Genomic DNA, 16,415 nt, shown 5'->3' on the forward strand with positions numbered 1-16,415 from the left:
TTCTCCCCCCTTACTTCTCGCACTACCCATCCCCCAGTGCCCATCCCAACACCCCACTGAGCCCTGACCCTCAACCCTACCTTCGCCCTCCGTCACTGAGACAACCTCTCCTGAGCTTGTCCCTTTTATCTGTTTTCTTTCTTGGCATTGCAGCAGCTGGTTGGTGACCTGCACAATTGGACCAGGATGTACTGCGTTTTACAAGGAACTAATCTCTTCTGTTATTATTCTCCGGAGGAAGTCGAGGCCAAGGTGGAGGCTGCCTTCACTATTGCGATCAATAAGGTTTGTATTCAGTCTCCTGCTGGCCTTTAGCAGCTCTCCGAACTGTTGTTGATAACCACGTTCTTACCATAAACTGTGTTGTTGACACCGCCCATCTGGAACCTGCCTCATGGTGATATTTCCTTGTACGTCTAGGGCCATGAAAAGTTTCTGGACAAAATGAGACCATGTGCTGGTCCTGAAATTGTTTTGGCTGAAAAACAGACTTCTTGGCCCATCAGTTGGATGTAACTCCCCCATGAGAATTCCACTGGACTTGTTGCCTATTCTTGCCCCATAGTACTGGTTCTCATCTTGAAGTGCAGATCTGATGGTTGCCTTTGGGAGGCCCTAATGATTCTGTTCCCACCCTTCACCACACTCCCTCCCCAACAGGATGTAAGTTCAAAGCAGTGAGATCCTGAGAGGTCATGGATGTTTCCTCTTGTGGAGAATCTAGAACAAGGAAAAATCTGTTTGAAGATCTAAGATTGTCCATTTCAAACAATGCTGAGGCTATTTTTCTTAGAGGGTGGCAAGTAATAGAGTTGTAGAACACACCATGGAATCCTTTCTCAAAGGCTAGTGGCAGCATGGTCTTTGAATATGTCAGCAGAGGTAGGCAGGTATGAGTGAGCTAGAGGTGAAAGGCGGGAGGTGTGGTGTGGATGGGTTTGCACTCAGATCAGCTATCACCATATTGACTGGTAAGGCAGAGTCACAGCCGAGTCACCTGCTGCAGTTCCTAATTTATGTGGGCACAGGTAAAGCATGTAAGCCAGTGAGGTCAAGATTAAACCTGGGTTACTAGTGCTAGGAGAGTGCAGCTCTTGTCTGCTTCCCCAGATGGCTAAACCACTGCCCTTGGAAGTCATACAAGCGAGTAGGAACGTATATTTCATTAGGCTAGCAGTTTGCTCTCTGGCTCCTTGTATGAGCATTTGGACACAATAAATATTGTGGCCATGCTTTGTTGGCACTGGAATTATGGTGATACTTGTGGACTGTCCCAGCAATTCTTTAGATGTGTTGGTTAATGCAAACAACACATTTCACTGTATATTTTGATGTAGATATGAAAAATAAATCTAAATCTGACAATGTATGTTTTAGGTAAGTAAGGCCGAAGTAAGTCGCCAGCATTTAGTTACAGAAGAAATTGTGTATCTACATTTTATATGTAAATTATACAGATTATGTAAGTAAATTGTGTATGTAAGGGGCATTTGATTATGTGTGATTTAAGAGGTTTGTCACTAAGACTGCAAACCATGGGATCAATAGAGCATCACTACACTAGACTGTAGAAAATGGCAGAGGGTTTGAAGTAATTCCAGGTGTGTGTTAATCATTGAAATCTTCTCATAAAGAGATTGTTTTATGCCTTACAGACACCCAAAATGGCACCCCTCTGTGGAAAAGGTTCAAATGTTTAACCTTACTCTCACCTACCAACCTGGTCTGCTTATCAGAATTGTACAATTTAACCCTCCTGACTGTTACGTACCCCGTAACGGGTTAAAAAGGACCAGCAGAAATGGACACACCTGGAGTCTGAGTCTTGCGTTATAAACACTAGTAGTAACTACGTGATAAAGTAATATAAAACAAGATAAGGCAAACAGGTCAGCAGAGTATACGCATATATAAGAGAGTAAATAAAGTTCCCAAACTTCTCCCAGCTCAGGTGTTAAAATGATACAGTCTTATGGTGGTATGGGTAAGAAGTCATTTCAGTTCTGGAATTTGGAGAGAGAGGGAGATGTTTTGTCTTCCCAGTGCTGATGCCATTGAATCTTCCACGGTAATCTATCAACCCAGGCAAGGGTTAAACACACCGGTAGCTTCCCGCCAGTAGCTTCCCACCAGTCACCACTTTGTCCACACTGTGAGCAGAAACTCCACCTTTGTCGTGGGCACACAAAGCTCAACCTGTGACAGTGTCTTCCTTGTCTCTGGTGTCTGGCGTGTCTCTTGTGTCTGATTACAAAGCCAGATTACCTTGTATATATTCCACAAGTGCTGAACACCAGCTGTCCATCATATAGCTCCGCCCTTCAGTTTCCAAGGCAACTCACAGGTTTTCCTTGCTCTCTCTCTCTCTCTCTATCACTGTAATAGCACACGTGCTGCTCTCTCCCCCTCTCCCCCTCTCCCTCTCCCCCTCCCCCTCCCCTCTCCCCCTCTCAATGGTCCACTTTGGATAATCCTTCTGATCTCGTTACAAGACAAATGCTTTGTTTTTCAGGAAACACGTATCAGGGCAACAGGAAAAGAGCCCAAGAGAACATCAAACTGCATCTTAATAACGAATCAATTTGCAGGGGAGGAGGTGACACACACCCTCGTCACTGACTCTTTGGAGGAGATGCACAGATGGATGGAGGCTTTCTGGCAGCATTTCTATGATATGAGTGAGTTTGGAAAGAAATGGTGGGATGTTCAGCTGTTGTACAACAGGCTGGAGCTCAGAATTCCCTAGGGGACAAGAGTAAACATCATATTCTCCCAGTTCAATATTACCTTGACATTCCTTTATCCTTAACCCACAATCCACTTCCACAATCACCCTTTGACCTTGCACTCAATATGGACAACACAGACATTCTTGGCTTCCCAATTAGAGTCCTAGAGTTTTAGAGAAATACAGCTCAGCAGTTCAGCCCATCTAGTCCATGCCGAAACCATTTAAACTGCCAACTCCCATTGACCTGCACTGGGACAATAGTATCTATGCTCTGACCATCCATGTCCCTATCCAAACTTATCTTAAATGTTGAAATCAAGCTTGCATGCACCACTTGCACTGGTAGCTCATTTCACACTCTCACAACCCTCTAAGTGAAGAAGTTTCCCCTCATGTTCCCTTAAATGTCTCACCTGTCACCCTTAACCCATGACCTCCAGTTATAATCCTACCCAACAGTGTGAAAAGATGACTTGAATTTACCCCGTCTATACTCTTTATAATTTTGTATACCTCTATCAAATTTCCTCTCAGTCTATATGTTCTAAGGAATACAGTCCTAACCTATTCAATCTTTCCATATAACTCAGGTTCTCCTGACTTGGCACATCTTGTAAATTTTCTCTGTACTCTTTCAATCTTGTTTACATCTTTCCTGTAGATAGGTGACCAAAATTACACACAATACTCCAAATTAGGCCTCACCAACGTTTTATACAACTTCAACATAACATCCCATCTCCTGTACTCAATACATTGATTTATGAAAGTCAATGTCCCAAAAATCTTTCTTTATGACCCTATCTACCTGTGACAACTTTTTCAACAAATTATGGACCTGTAATTCCAGATCCCCTTGTTCTACCACAATCTTCAGTGCCTTACTGTTCACCATGTGAGACCTGCAGTGCAAAACCTCGCACTTGTCTGGATTAAATTCCATCTGCCATTTTTCAGCCCATTTTTCCAGCTGGTGCAGATGCCTGTGCAACCCATGGTAGTCTTCCTGACTGTCCACTACTGCCCCAGTCTTGATATTATCTGAAAACTTGCTGATCCAGCTAACTACATCATCATCCAGATCATTGATATAAATGACAAACAACAAAGGACCCAGCACCGATCCCTGTACACCACTAGTCACAGCCTCTAATCAGAGAGTCAGCCATCTACTACCACTCTCTGGCTTCTCCCACAAAGCCAATGTCTAATACAATTTACTACCTCATCTTGAATCCTGACTGAATCTTCTTGACCAACCTCCTACGCGATCCTCGTCAAATGCCTTCCTAAAGTCTGTTTAGACAACATCCACTGCCTTGCCTTTATCCACTTTCCTGGTAGCTTTCTTGACAAACTCTATAGGATTGGTTAGACATGACATACCTTGCACAAAGCCATGCTGACTATCTTTAATAAGTCCATGTCTATCCAGATATGTATATTTGGATACATAAAGCAAAGATAGCGTGCAGTCAGACTGTCAGGAAGGGCAGGTAGATGATAGAATATAATTGCAGCCAGTAGGGTGAGTATCAGTGCATTAGGCATACAGAATTAAAAAGGGTAGCAAATACAGTACTCAAAGTGTGATATCTCAATGCACAGAGTAGAAGAAATAAGGTGGATGTACTATTGTACTGGAGAGGGCGCAGATCCACGGTCTCGCAAGACTAATGGATGCCATACACACTGTTGTACTATTACAGATTCTCAGGTATGATGCTGTGGCCGTCAAATTATTAGAAAGATGTGACATAGGGTCGGAAGATGTTGAATCTTGAAACTGCAAGGGTAAAAGGACCTGGTGTCAGTTATATACAGGCCTCCCAACAGTAGCTGGCATGTGGACCACAGATTACAGCAGGAAATAGAAAAGACTTGTTAAAAGGGCAATGTTATGATAGTAATGGGAGATTTCAACATGCAGGTCGATTGGGAAAATCAGGTTGGAAATGGATCTCAAGAGAGTGAGTTTGTTGAATGCCCCGAGATGTCTTTTTGTTGTTGAGCCTACTTAGGGATCAGCCTCAAGGCGAGTCAAGAAAGACACAGGAAGGTATCTGCTCCTGCCCCAACAGGTGGTGCTCCTTGCCCCATCTGTAACCGTATCTGCGCTTCAGACTTCGGCCTCAGAAGTCATACACGTGCCCACAGACGTTGACCGCAACACATCTGTCTTCCTCAGACATCGAGAGACTATTACTACTTAGGGATCAGCTATACTGGATTGAGTGTTATATAATGAACAGGAGATTAGGGAGCTTAAGATGAAGGAACCCTTAGGAGGCAGTGATTGCAACATGACTGAGTTCAACTTGAAATTTGATAGGGAGAAAGTGAAGTCTGCTGTAGCAGTTCAGTGGAGTGAGGGAAATTGTAGTGGTATGAGAGAGGAGTTGGCCAAAGGAGATGCTGGCAGGGATGTCAGCAGAGCAGCAATGGTGCGAGTTTCTGGGAAAAAGATAAAGAAGGTGCAGGTCATGTGCATTACAAAAACAAAGAAATACTCAAATGGCAAAATAGTACAACCGTGGCTGATGAGGGATGTCAAAACAAATGTAAAAACAAAAGAGAGGGCATACAACTAAGCACAAATTAGTTGGAAGACAGAGGATTGGGAAGTTTTAAAAAACCTACAGAGAGCAGCTAAAAGAATCATTAGGAGGGAAATGATGAAATATGAAAGCAAGCCAGCAAACCATATAACCATATAACAATCACAGCACGGAAACAGGCCATTCCGGCCCTCCTAGTCCGTGCCGAACTCTTAATCTCACCTAGTCCCACCTACCCGCACTCAGCCCATAACCCTCCACTCCTTTCCTATCCATATACCTATCCAATTTTACCTTAAATGACACAACTGATCTGGCCTCTACTACTTCTACAGGAAGCTCATTCCACACAGCTATCACTCTCTGAGTAAAGAAATACCCCCTCGTGTTTCCCTTAAACTTTTGCCCCCTAACTCTCAAATCATGTCCTCTCGTTTGAATCTCCCCTACTCTCAATGGAAACAGCCTATTCACGTCAACTCTATCTATCCCTCTCAACATTTTAAATACCTCGATCAAATCCCCCCTCAACCTTCTACGCTCCAATGAATAGAGACCTAACTTGTTCAACCTTTCTCTGTAACTTAAGTGCTGAAACCCTGGTAACATCCTAGTAAATCGTCTCTGCACTCTCTCTAATTTATTGATATCTTTCCTATAATTCGGTGACCAGAACTGTACACAATATTCCAACTTTGGCCTTACCAATGCCTTGTACAATTTTAACATTACATCCCAACTTCTGTACTCAATGCTCTGATTTATAAAGGCCAGCGTTCCAAAAGCCTTCTTCACCACCCTATCTACATGAGACTCCATCTTCAGGGAACTATGCACTGTTATTCCTAGATCTCTCTGTTCCACTGCATTCCTCAATGCCCTACCATTTACCCTGTATGTTCTATTTGGATTATTCCTGCCAAAATGTAGAACCTCACACTTCTCAGCATTAAACTCCATCTGCCAACGTTCAGCCCATTCTTCTAACCGGCATAAATCTCCCTGCAAGCTTTGAAAACCCACCTCATTATCCACAACACCTCCTACCTTAGTATCATCAGCATACTTACTAATCCAATTTACCACCCCATCATCCAGATCATTTATGTATATTACAAACAACATTGGGCCCAAAACAGATCCCTGAGGCACCCCGCTAGTCACCGGCCTCCATCCCGATAAACAATTATCCACCACTACTCTCTGGCATCTCCCATCTAGCCACTGTTGAATCCATTTTATTACTCCAGCACTAATACCTAACGACTGAACCTTCTTAACTAACCTTCCATGTGGAACTTTGTCAAAGGCCTTGCTGAAGTCCATATAGACTACATCCACTGCCTTACCCTCGTCAACATTCCTCGTAACTACTTCAAAAAATTCAATAAGGTTTGTCAAACATGACCTTCCACGCACAAATCCATGCTGGCTACTCCTAATCAGATCCTGTCTATCCAGATAATTATAAATACTATCTCTAAGAATACTTTCCATTAATTTACCCACCACTGATGTCAAACTGACAGGTCTATAATTGCCAGGCTTACTTCTAGAACCCTTTTTAAACAATGGAACCACATGAGCAATACGCCAATCCTCCGGCACAATCCCTGTTTCTAATGACATCTGAAAGATCTCCGTCAGAGCTCCTGCTATCTCTACACAAACTTCCCTCAAGGTCCTGGGGAATATCCGGTCAGGACCCGGAGATTTATCCACTTTTAAATTTCTTAAAAGCGCCAGTACTTCCACCTCTTTAATTGTCATAGGTTCCATAACTTCCTTACTTGTTTCCCACACCTTACACCATTCGATATCCTTCTCCTTAGTGAATACCGAAGAGAAGAAATCGTTCAAAATCTCTCCCATCTCCCTCGGCTCCACACATAGCTGACCACCCTGATTCTCTAAGGGACCAATTTTATCCCTCACTATCCTCTTGCTTTTAATATAACTGTAGAAGCCTTTCGGATTTACTTCCACCTTATTTGCCAAACCAAACTCGTAACTTCTTTTAGCTTTTCTAATCTCTTTCTTAAGTTTCCTTTTACATTCTTTATATTCCTCGAGCAATTCCTTTACTCCATGCTGCCTATATCTATTGTAGACATCCCTCTTTTTTCGAACCAAGTTTCTAATATCCCTTGAAAACCATGGCGCTTTCAAACCTTTAATCTTTCCTTTCAACCGAACAGGAACATAAAGATTCTGTACCCTCATAATTTCACCCTTAAATGACCTCCATTTCTCTATTACATCCTTCCCATAAAACAACTTGACCCATTCCACTCTCTCTAAATCCCTGCGCATCTCCTCAAAGTTAGCCTTTCTCCAATCAAAAATCTCAACTCTAGGTCCAGTCCTGTCCTTCTCCATAATTATATTGAAGCTAATGCTATTGTGATCACTGGACCCGAAGTGCTCCCCAACACATACATCTGTCAGCTGACCTATCGCATTCCCTAACAGGAGATCCAACACTGCCCCATCTCTAGTCGGTACTTAGCAAAGTGGATAGTAAAGGCTTTTCCAAGTATGTAGAAAATAAAAGAGGTAAGTGTAGATATAGAACTGCTGGAAAATGAGGCCAGAGAGGTAATAATGGGGGGCCAAGAAGATGGCAGATGAACTAAACGAGTATTTTGCATTAGTCTTCACTGTGGAAGACATTAGCAGTGTGCCAGATGTTGAAGGGTGTGAGGGAAGAGAAGTGAGTGCAGTTACTATTACAAGGGAGCAGGTACTCAAAAAGCTGAAAGATCTACGTGTATATAACTTCTTCACATACACATCCGCAAAGATTTCACCTGGTCTGTACATACTGACTGTGTGGTGAAAAAAGCTCAACAGTGCCTCTTTCACCTCAAACAGTTGAAGAATAACCATATAACCATAAAACCATATAACAATTACAGCATGGAAACAGGCCATCTCGGCCCTTCTAGTCCATGCTGAATGCTTACTCTCACCTAGTCCCACTGATCCGCACTCAGCCCATAACCCTCCATTTCTTTCCTGTCCATATATCTATCTGATTTTGCTTTAAATGACAATACCGAACCTGCCTGTACCACTTCCACTGGAAGCCAGAAGTATATGAAAGTATATGGAGGAATTTAAGGTGGGGGGTTATATGTGAGGCGGGGTTTGAGAGTCAGCACAACATTTGGGCTGAAGGGCCTGTAATGTGCTGTACTATTCGATGACCCCAAGATCCCTCTGGTCCTCCACACTGCCAAGAGTCTTACCATTAATACTATATTCTGCCATCATATTTGACCTATCAAAATGAACTACCTCACACTCACCTGCCACTTCTGAGCCCAGTTTTGCATCCTGTCAATGTCCCGTTGTAACTTCTTACAGCCCTCCACACTATCCACAACACCCCGCACCTTTGTGTCATCAGCAAATTTACTAACCCATCCCTCCACTTCCTCATTCAGGTCATTTATAAAAATGACGAAGAGGAGGGGTCCCAGAACAGATTCCTGAGGCACACCACTGGTCACTGGAGTTCCTACAGTATTTTGAGTGTGTTACCCTTTTTATGTGTTTCTTTGGCCTCAGCCTCTTCTCATCGAAGCCTCTGTTCCCATTCTGACTCTAGCCCCAACTTTGAAGATGGCCGCTCCGCTAGACCCCATCTCTCCTTTATGGTTTAAAAAATAAGGAAAATCTCCATGCATGGAGAAAGAACTCACTGCGTTTACTGGTGCTTTCCCTGCCTTCCGCTGCCGCCGATTACTCACAACATCTTACTTGTTTTCTTGCCTCACCTTGCCCGTTTGCATGCGGTGTTGCTTACTTACATGCTGCACCTTGCCCCTTTGTCTACCATGCCTTGCTGGTTCGTGCTCCAACTTGCCTGTTTACCTGTCGTTTCTTGTTCAGGTGCATGGAGACAGTGCTGTGATGAACTGATGAAAGTTGAATCTGCGTCTCCCCGAAAACTGCCCATAACAATTTCCAAGAAGGGAGCTTCCCTGTATCACGAGACCGGTAGGAATGCTCAAGAGAGATTCGATTTGTTGCTTTGTGTGACACAGCATTTAATAAGTGCAACATTTTACAGATCAATTAACTACACAGTTTGACTAAGGGACATTAGCCATGCTCATGGCATTGATGTCATCAAGGACATAGGTGAAGATTTTTGCTCAGTACAGACCTGCCCAGTTTGTCCTTCTCACCTTCTCTTCCCCCAAAACACAGTGATGCTTCACAGATAACTGTGAAGGAGAGTGTTTATGTTAGGAAAAGGCTGATAATGTTTCCAAGAAAGGCACAGTAAACTGAGCAGAGGGTGATGTAAGAAGATGGAATATGTAAAGAAATTGGCAAGTATTGCCTGTGAATCCAAGATCTCTGGCCAACTCTGAGGAGCCAAAATTACTAGAGATCAAACATTGTACCTTTAGTGGAGAATGTCAGCAAAGTGAAGCCCAGTTTCATGAGCCCATCAGTTGAACATTGGAGAGAGGGGAGTTTCTTTACATTTTGTTTACTTAGAGATAAAGCATGACAGCCCAAGCCAATCAATTACATCCATGTGACTAATGAAACTACTAACCTGTACGTAGGAGGAAACCAGAGTATCTGGAGGAAACGCCTGTGGTCACGGAAAATGTACAAACTCCTTATAGAGAGTGGTGGAATTAAACCTGAACCACTGGTGGTGGAATCGTCTAATACTACCAAACCAATATTTCCAATATTTTTGGAAATTATTCTGTGAATGGAATTATTGGGCAGGTAGAAAGGCAAGGATTGATCAGGCATTATCAACAGGGCTTTGATGGGTGGGGAAATCCTGTCTGACTCATTGTAAGGCTGAGTCGTTTGGCATTAATGATGAGGTAGTAAATTGGATTAAGCATTGACTTTGTGGGAGAAACCAGTGAGAGGTAGTAGATGGTTGCCTTTCTGACTAGAGGCCTGTTACTAGTGGAGTGCTAGTGATGGGTCTGTGGTTGTTTGTCATCTGCACCAATGATCTGGATGATAATATGGTAAACTGGATAAGCAAATTTGTGAATGACTCCCAGATTAGGGGTGTAGTGGACAGTGAAAAAACTATCAATGCTTGCAGTAGATCTGGACTGGCTGGAAAAATGACAGATGGAACTTAAATATAACAAGTGTGAAGTGTTGCATTTTGGTAGAACCAATAAGAGTAGGTTTTACACAGTGAATGGTAGGGCACTGAGGAGTAGAAACAGAAATGTAGAAAATCTACAGCACATTATAGGTCCTTCGACCCACAATGGTGTGCTGATAATGTAACCTAGTCTAGAAACTGCCTAGAATTTCCCTACTGCATAGCCCTCTATTTTTCTAAGCTCCATGTGTTTATCTAAGAGCCTCTTAAAAGACCCTATTGTATCCTCCTCTTATCACCTACACTCGTGCTGGTGAGGGCAGGAACAGGGAGATGTGGGATCTCAATGTGTGGCTGAGGAGCTGGTACGGCAAGCAGGGTTTTAGATTCTTAGACCACTGGGATCTGTTTTGGGGTAAGGATGAATTGTACAAAAGGGACGGGTTGCACCTTAACAGGCGGGGGACCAGCATTCTGGCAAGCAGGTTTGCCACTGCTACAGGGGTGTGTTTAAACTAATAAGTGGGGGGGTGGGGGGGGAGGAGATGAACTGGAAATATAAGGTTGGAGTTAAAGGGAAAGAGAGAATAAGAAAAGTTAAGAAAGACAACAGAATTGATGGGGCAGAAAGCTCAGGAAGGGATCAGAGAGTATGGCCAAGTGCAATAGGGACCGATGTGAGAAACGAGAGGAATAATGGATTAAAAGTATTATATATGAATGCACGAAGTATAAGAAGTAAAGTGGATGAGCTTGAGGCTCAGTTGGAAGTTGGTAAGTATGATGTTGTAGGAATAACAGAGACATGGCTGCAAGAGGGCCAGGGCAGGGAAATGAATATTCAAGGATATACATCCTATCAAAAGGACAGACAGGTGGGCAGAGGGGGTGGGGTGGCTCTGCTGGTGAGGAATGAAATTCAGTCCCTTGCGAGGGGTGACATAGAATCAGGAGATGTAGATTCAGTATGGATAGAACTGAGAAACTGTAAGGGCAAAAAGACCCTAATGGGAGTTATCTACAGGCCCCCAAATAGTAGCCTGGATATAGGGTGCAGGTTGAATCAAGAGCTAAAATCAGCATGTCGCAAAGGTTGTATTGGGGGATTTCAACATGCAGGTAGACTGGGTAAATCAGGTTGGTACTGGACCACAAGAAAGGGAATTTGTGGAGTGCCTCTGAGATGGATTCTTAGAGCAGCTTGTACTGGAGCTTAACAGGGAGAAGTCAATTCTGGATCTAGTATTGTGTAATGAACCGGATTTGATAAGGGAACTCAAGGTAAAGGAGCATTAGGAGGTAGTGACCAGAATATGATAAGTATTAATCTACAATTTGAGAGGGAGAAGGGAAAATCGGAAGTGTCAGTATTACAGTTGAACAAAGGGGACTATGGAGCCATGAGGGAGGAAAACATAGAAACATAGAAAATAGGTGCAAGAGTAGGCCATTCAGCCCTTCGAGCCTGCACCGCCATTCAGTATGATCATGGCTGATCATCCAACTCAGAACCCTGTACCTGCTTTCTCTCCATACCTCCTGATCCCTTTAGCCACAAGGGCAGTATCTAACTTCCTCTTAAGTATAGCCAATGAACCGGCCTCAACTGTTTCCTGTGGCAGAGAATTCCACAGATTCACCACTCTCTGTGTGAAGAAGTTTTTCCTCATCTTGGTCCTAAAAGGCTTCCCCTTTATCCTTAAACTGGGACCCCTCATTCTGGACTTCCCCAACATCGGAAACAATTTTCCTGCATCTAGCCTGCTCAATCCCTTTAGAATTTTATACATTTTAATAAGATCCCCCCTCAATCTTCTAAATTCCAGTGAGTATAAGCCTAGTCGATCCAGTCTTTCTTCATATGAAAGTCCTGCCATCCCAGGAATCAATCTGGTGAACCTTCTTTGTACTCCCTCTATGGCAAGAATGTCTTTCCTCAGAGTAGAGGACCAAAACTGCACACAGTACTCTAGGTGCGGTCTCACCAAGGCCTTGTACAACTGCAGTAGAACCTCCCTGCTGCTGTACTCGAATCCTCTTGCTATGAATGCCAACATACCATTTGCCTTTTTCACCACCTGCTGTACCTGCATGCCCACCTTCAATGACTGGTGTACAGTGACACCCAGGTCTTGTTGCACCTCCCCTTTTCCTAATCGGCCACCATTCAGATAATAATCTGTTTTCCTATTCTTGCAACCAAAGTGGATAACCTCACATTTATCCACATTAAATTGCATCTGCCATGAATTTGCCCACTCACCTAACCTATCCAAGTCACCCTGCATCCTCTTAGCACCCTCGTCACAGCTAACACCACCTCCTAGCTTCGTGTCATCCGCAAACTTGGAGATGCTGCATTTAATTCCCTCATCTAAATCATTAATATATATTGTAAACAACTGGGGTCCCAGCACTGAGCCTTGCAGTACCCCACTAGTTACAGCCTGCCATTCTGAAAAGGTCCCGTTTACTCTCACTCTTTGCTTCCTGTCTGCCAACCAATTCTCTATTCACATCAATACCATAACCCCAATACCGTGTGCTTTAAGTTTGCACACTAATCTCCTGTGTGGGACCTTGTCAAAAGCCTTTTGAAAATCTAAATATACCACATCCACTGGCTCTCCCCTATCCACTCTACTAGTTACATCTTCAAAAAATTCTATAAGATTCGTCAAACATAATTTTCCTTTCACAAATCCATGCTGACTTTGTCCGATGATTTCACCGCTTTCCAAATGTGCTGTTATCACATCTTTGATAACCGACTCTAGCATTTTCCCCACCACCGATGTCAGACTAACCGGTCTATAATTCCCTGGTTTCTCTCCCTCCTTTTTTAAAAAGTGGGGTTACATTAGCCACCCTCCAATCCTCAGGAACCAATCCAGAATCTAAGGAGTTTTGAAAAATTATCACTAATGCATCCACTATTTCTTGGGCTACTTCCTTAAGCACTCTGGGATGCAGACCATCTGGCCCTGGGGATTTATCTACCTTTAATCCCATCAATTTACCTAACACCACTTCCCTACTAACATACATTTCCTTCAGTTCCTCCACCTCACTAGACCCTCGGTCCCCTACTATTTCCGGAAGATTATTTATGTCCTCCTTAGTGAAGACAGAACCAAAGTAGTTATTCAATTGGTCTGCTATGTCCTTGTTCCCCATGATCAATTCACCTGTTTCTGACTGTAAGGAACCTACATTTGTCTTAACCAATCTTTTTCTTTTCATATATCAGTTTTACAGTCAGTTTTTATGTTCCCTGCCAGCTTTCTCTCATAATCTTTTTTCCCTTTCCTAATTAAGCCCTTTGTCCTCCTCTGCTGGACTCCAAATTTCTTCCAGTCCTCAGATGTGCCGCTTTTTCTGGCTAATTTATATGTTTCTTCTTTGGACTTGATACTATTCCTAATTTCTCTTGTCAGCCACGGGTGCACTACCTTCCCTGCTTTATTCTTTTGCCAAACTGGGATGAACAATTGTTGTAGTTCATCCATGCGATCTTTAAATGCTTGCCATTGCATATCCACTGTCAACCCTTTAAGTATCAGTTGCCAGTCTATCTTAGCTAATTCACGTCTCATACCTTCAAAGTTACCCTTCTTTAAGTTCAGAACCTTTGTTTCTGAATTAACTATGTCACTCTCCATCTTAATGAAGAATTCCACCATATTATGGTCACTCTTACCCAAGGGGCTCGCACGACAAGATTGCTAACTAACCCTTCTTCATTGTTCAAGACCCAATCTAGAATGGCCTGCTCTCTAGTTGGTTCCTCGACATGTTTGTTCAGAAAACCATCCCGCATACATTCCAAGAAATCCTCTTCCTCAGCATCCTTGCCAATTTGGTTCACCCAATCTATATGTAGATTGTAGGAGTTAGCCAAAGTTGACTAAACTTTGACTAAACGAAAGAGGAAGAGGTGGAGAGTTTCTTAAATGCATCTATTTTAATGCTAGGAGCATTGTAAGAAAGGTGGATGAGCTTAGAGCATGGATTGATACCTGGAAATATGATGATGTAGCTATTAGTGAAACATGGTTGCAGGAGGGGTGTGATTGGCAACTAAATATCCCTGGATTTCGTTGCTTCAGGTGTGATAGAATCGGCGGGGCAAGAGGGGGAGGTGTTGCATTGCTTGTCCGAGAAAATATTACAGCAGTGCTTTGGCAGGATAGATTAGAGGGCTCATCTAGGGAGTCTATTTGGGTGGAAATGAGGAATGGGAAAGGTGTAGTAACACTTATAGGGGTGTATTATAGACCACCTAATGGGGAGTGAGAATTGGAGGAGCAAATTTGTAAGGAGATAGCAGATATTTTTAATAAGCACAAGGTTGTGATTGTGGGAGATTTAATTTTCCACACATAGACTGGGAAACCCATTCTGTAAAAGGGCTGGATGGTTTGGAGTTTGTAAAATGTGTGCAGGATAGTTTTTTGCAGCAATACATAGATGTACCGACTAGAGAAGGGGCAGTGTTGGATCTCCTGTTAGGGAATGAGATAGGTCAGGTGACGGAGGTATGTGTTGGGGAGTACTTTGGGTCCAGGGATCACAATAGCATTAGTTTCAATATAATTATGGAGAAGGATAGGACTGGACCCAGGGTTGAGATTTTTGATTGGTGAAAGGGTAACTTTGAGGAGATGTGGAAGGATTTAGAAGGAGTGGATTGGGACAATTTGTTTTCTGGTAAGGATGTAATAGAGAAATGGAGGTCATTTAAAGGTGAAATTTTGAGGGTACAGAATCTTTATGTTCCTGTTAGGTTGAAATGAAAGGTTAAAAGTTTGAGAGCGCCATGGTTTTCAAGGGATATTGGAAACTTGGTTCGAAAAAAGAGGGAGATCTATAATAAATATAGGCAGAATTCCCTAGGACCTTGAGGGAAGTTGCTTTAGAAATAGCAGGGGCTCTGACAGAAATATTTCAAATATCATTAGAAACGGGGATGGTGCTGGAGGATTGGCGTATTGCTCATGTGGTTCCATTGTTTAAAAAGGGTTCTAAGAGTAAACCTAGCAATTATTGGCCTGTCAGTTTGACATCAGTGGTAGGTAAATTAATGGAAAGTATTCTTAGAGATGGTATATATAATTATCTGGATAGACAGGATCTGATTAGGAATAGTCTGCATGGATTTGTGCATGGAAGGTCATGTTTGACAAATCTTATTCAATTTTTTGAAGAGGTTACGAGGAAAGTTGACGAGGGTAAAGTAGTTGATGTTGTCTATATGGACTTCAGTAAGGCCTTCGACAAGGTTCCGCACGTAAGGTTAGTTAGGAAGGTTCAATCGTTAGGTATTAATATTGAAGTAGTAAAATGGATTCAACAGTGGCTGGATGGGAGATGCCAGAGAGTAGTGGTAGATAACTGTTTGTCAGGTTGGTGGCCAGTGACTGGTGGTTGCCTCAGGGATCTGTATTGGGTCCAATATTGTTTGTCATATACATTAATGTTCTGGATGATTGGGTGGTAAATTGGATTAGTAAGTATGCAGATGATACTAAGGTAAGTGGCGTTGTGGATAATGAAGTAGGTTTTCAAAGCTTGCAGAGAGATTTAGGCCAGTTAGAAGAATGGGCAGATGACAGATGGAATTTAATGCTGATAAGTGTGAGGTGCTACATTTTGGTAGGAATAATCCAAATAGGACATACATGGTAAATAGTAGGGCATTGAAGAATGCAGTAGAACAGAGTGATCTAGGAATAATGGTGCATAGTTCCATGAACGTGGAATCTCATGTGGATAGGGTGGTGAAGAAAGCTTTTGGTATGCTGGCCTTTGAGTATAGCAGAGCATTGAGTATAGGAGTTGGGATGTAATGTTAAAATTGTACAAAGCATTGGTAAGGCCGAATCTGGAGTATTGTGTACAGTTCTGGTCACCGAATTACAGGAAAGATATCAACAGAATAGAGAGAGTACAGAGGAGATTTACTAGAATGTTACCTGGGTTTCAGCACCTATGTTACAGAGAAAGGTTGAACAAGTTAGGT

General features: G+C 42.8%; 1 protein-coding gene across 7 annotated transcripts in view; it reads left to right on the forward strand.

Annotated features, from left to right (window-relative positions):
- rtkna (rhotekin a) overlaps positions 1 to 16,415 on the forward strand; it is a 184,570-nt gene that overhangs the window by 137,518 nt on the left and 30,637 nt on the right. For 5 of the 7 annotated variants that reach the window (XM_073041968.1, XM_073041970.1, XM_073041963.1 and 2 more), the window contains 3 exons: positions 154 to 285; positions 2,513 to 2,678; positions 9,187 to 9,294. In XM_073041968.1, coding sequence (XP_072898069.1) covers positions 154 to 285; positions 2,513 to 2,678; positions 9,187 to 9,294 — 406 coding nt within the window. The remainder of the gene's footprint in view (positions 1 to 153; positions 286 to 2,512; positions 2,679 to 9,186; positions 9,295 to 16,415) is intronic. The other 2 variants (XM_073041965.1, XM_073041966.1) reach the window with 1 other exon arrangement.

Source organism: Hemitrygon akajei, chromosome 4 (genome assembly GCF_048418815.1).
Source record: "Hemitrygon akajei chromosome 4, sHemAka1.3, whole genome shotgun sequence".
Classification (NCBI taxonomy): domain Eukaryota; kingdom Metazoa; phylum Chordata; class Chondrichthyes; order Myliobatiformes; family Dasyatidae; genus Hemitrygon; species Hemitrygon akajei.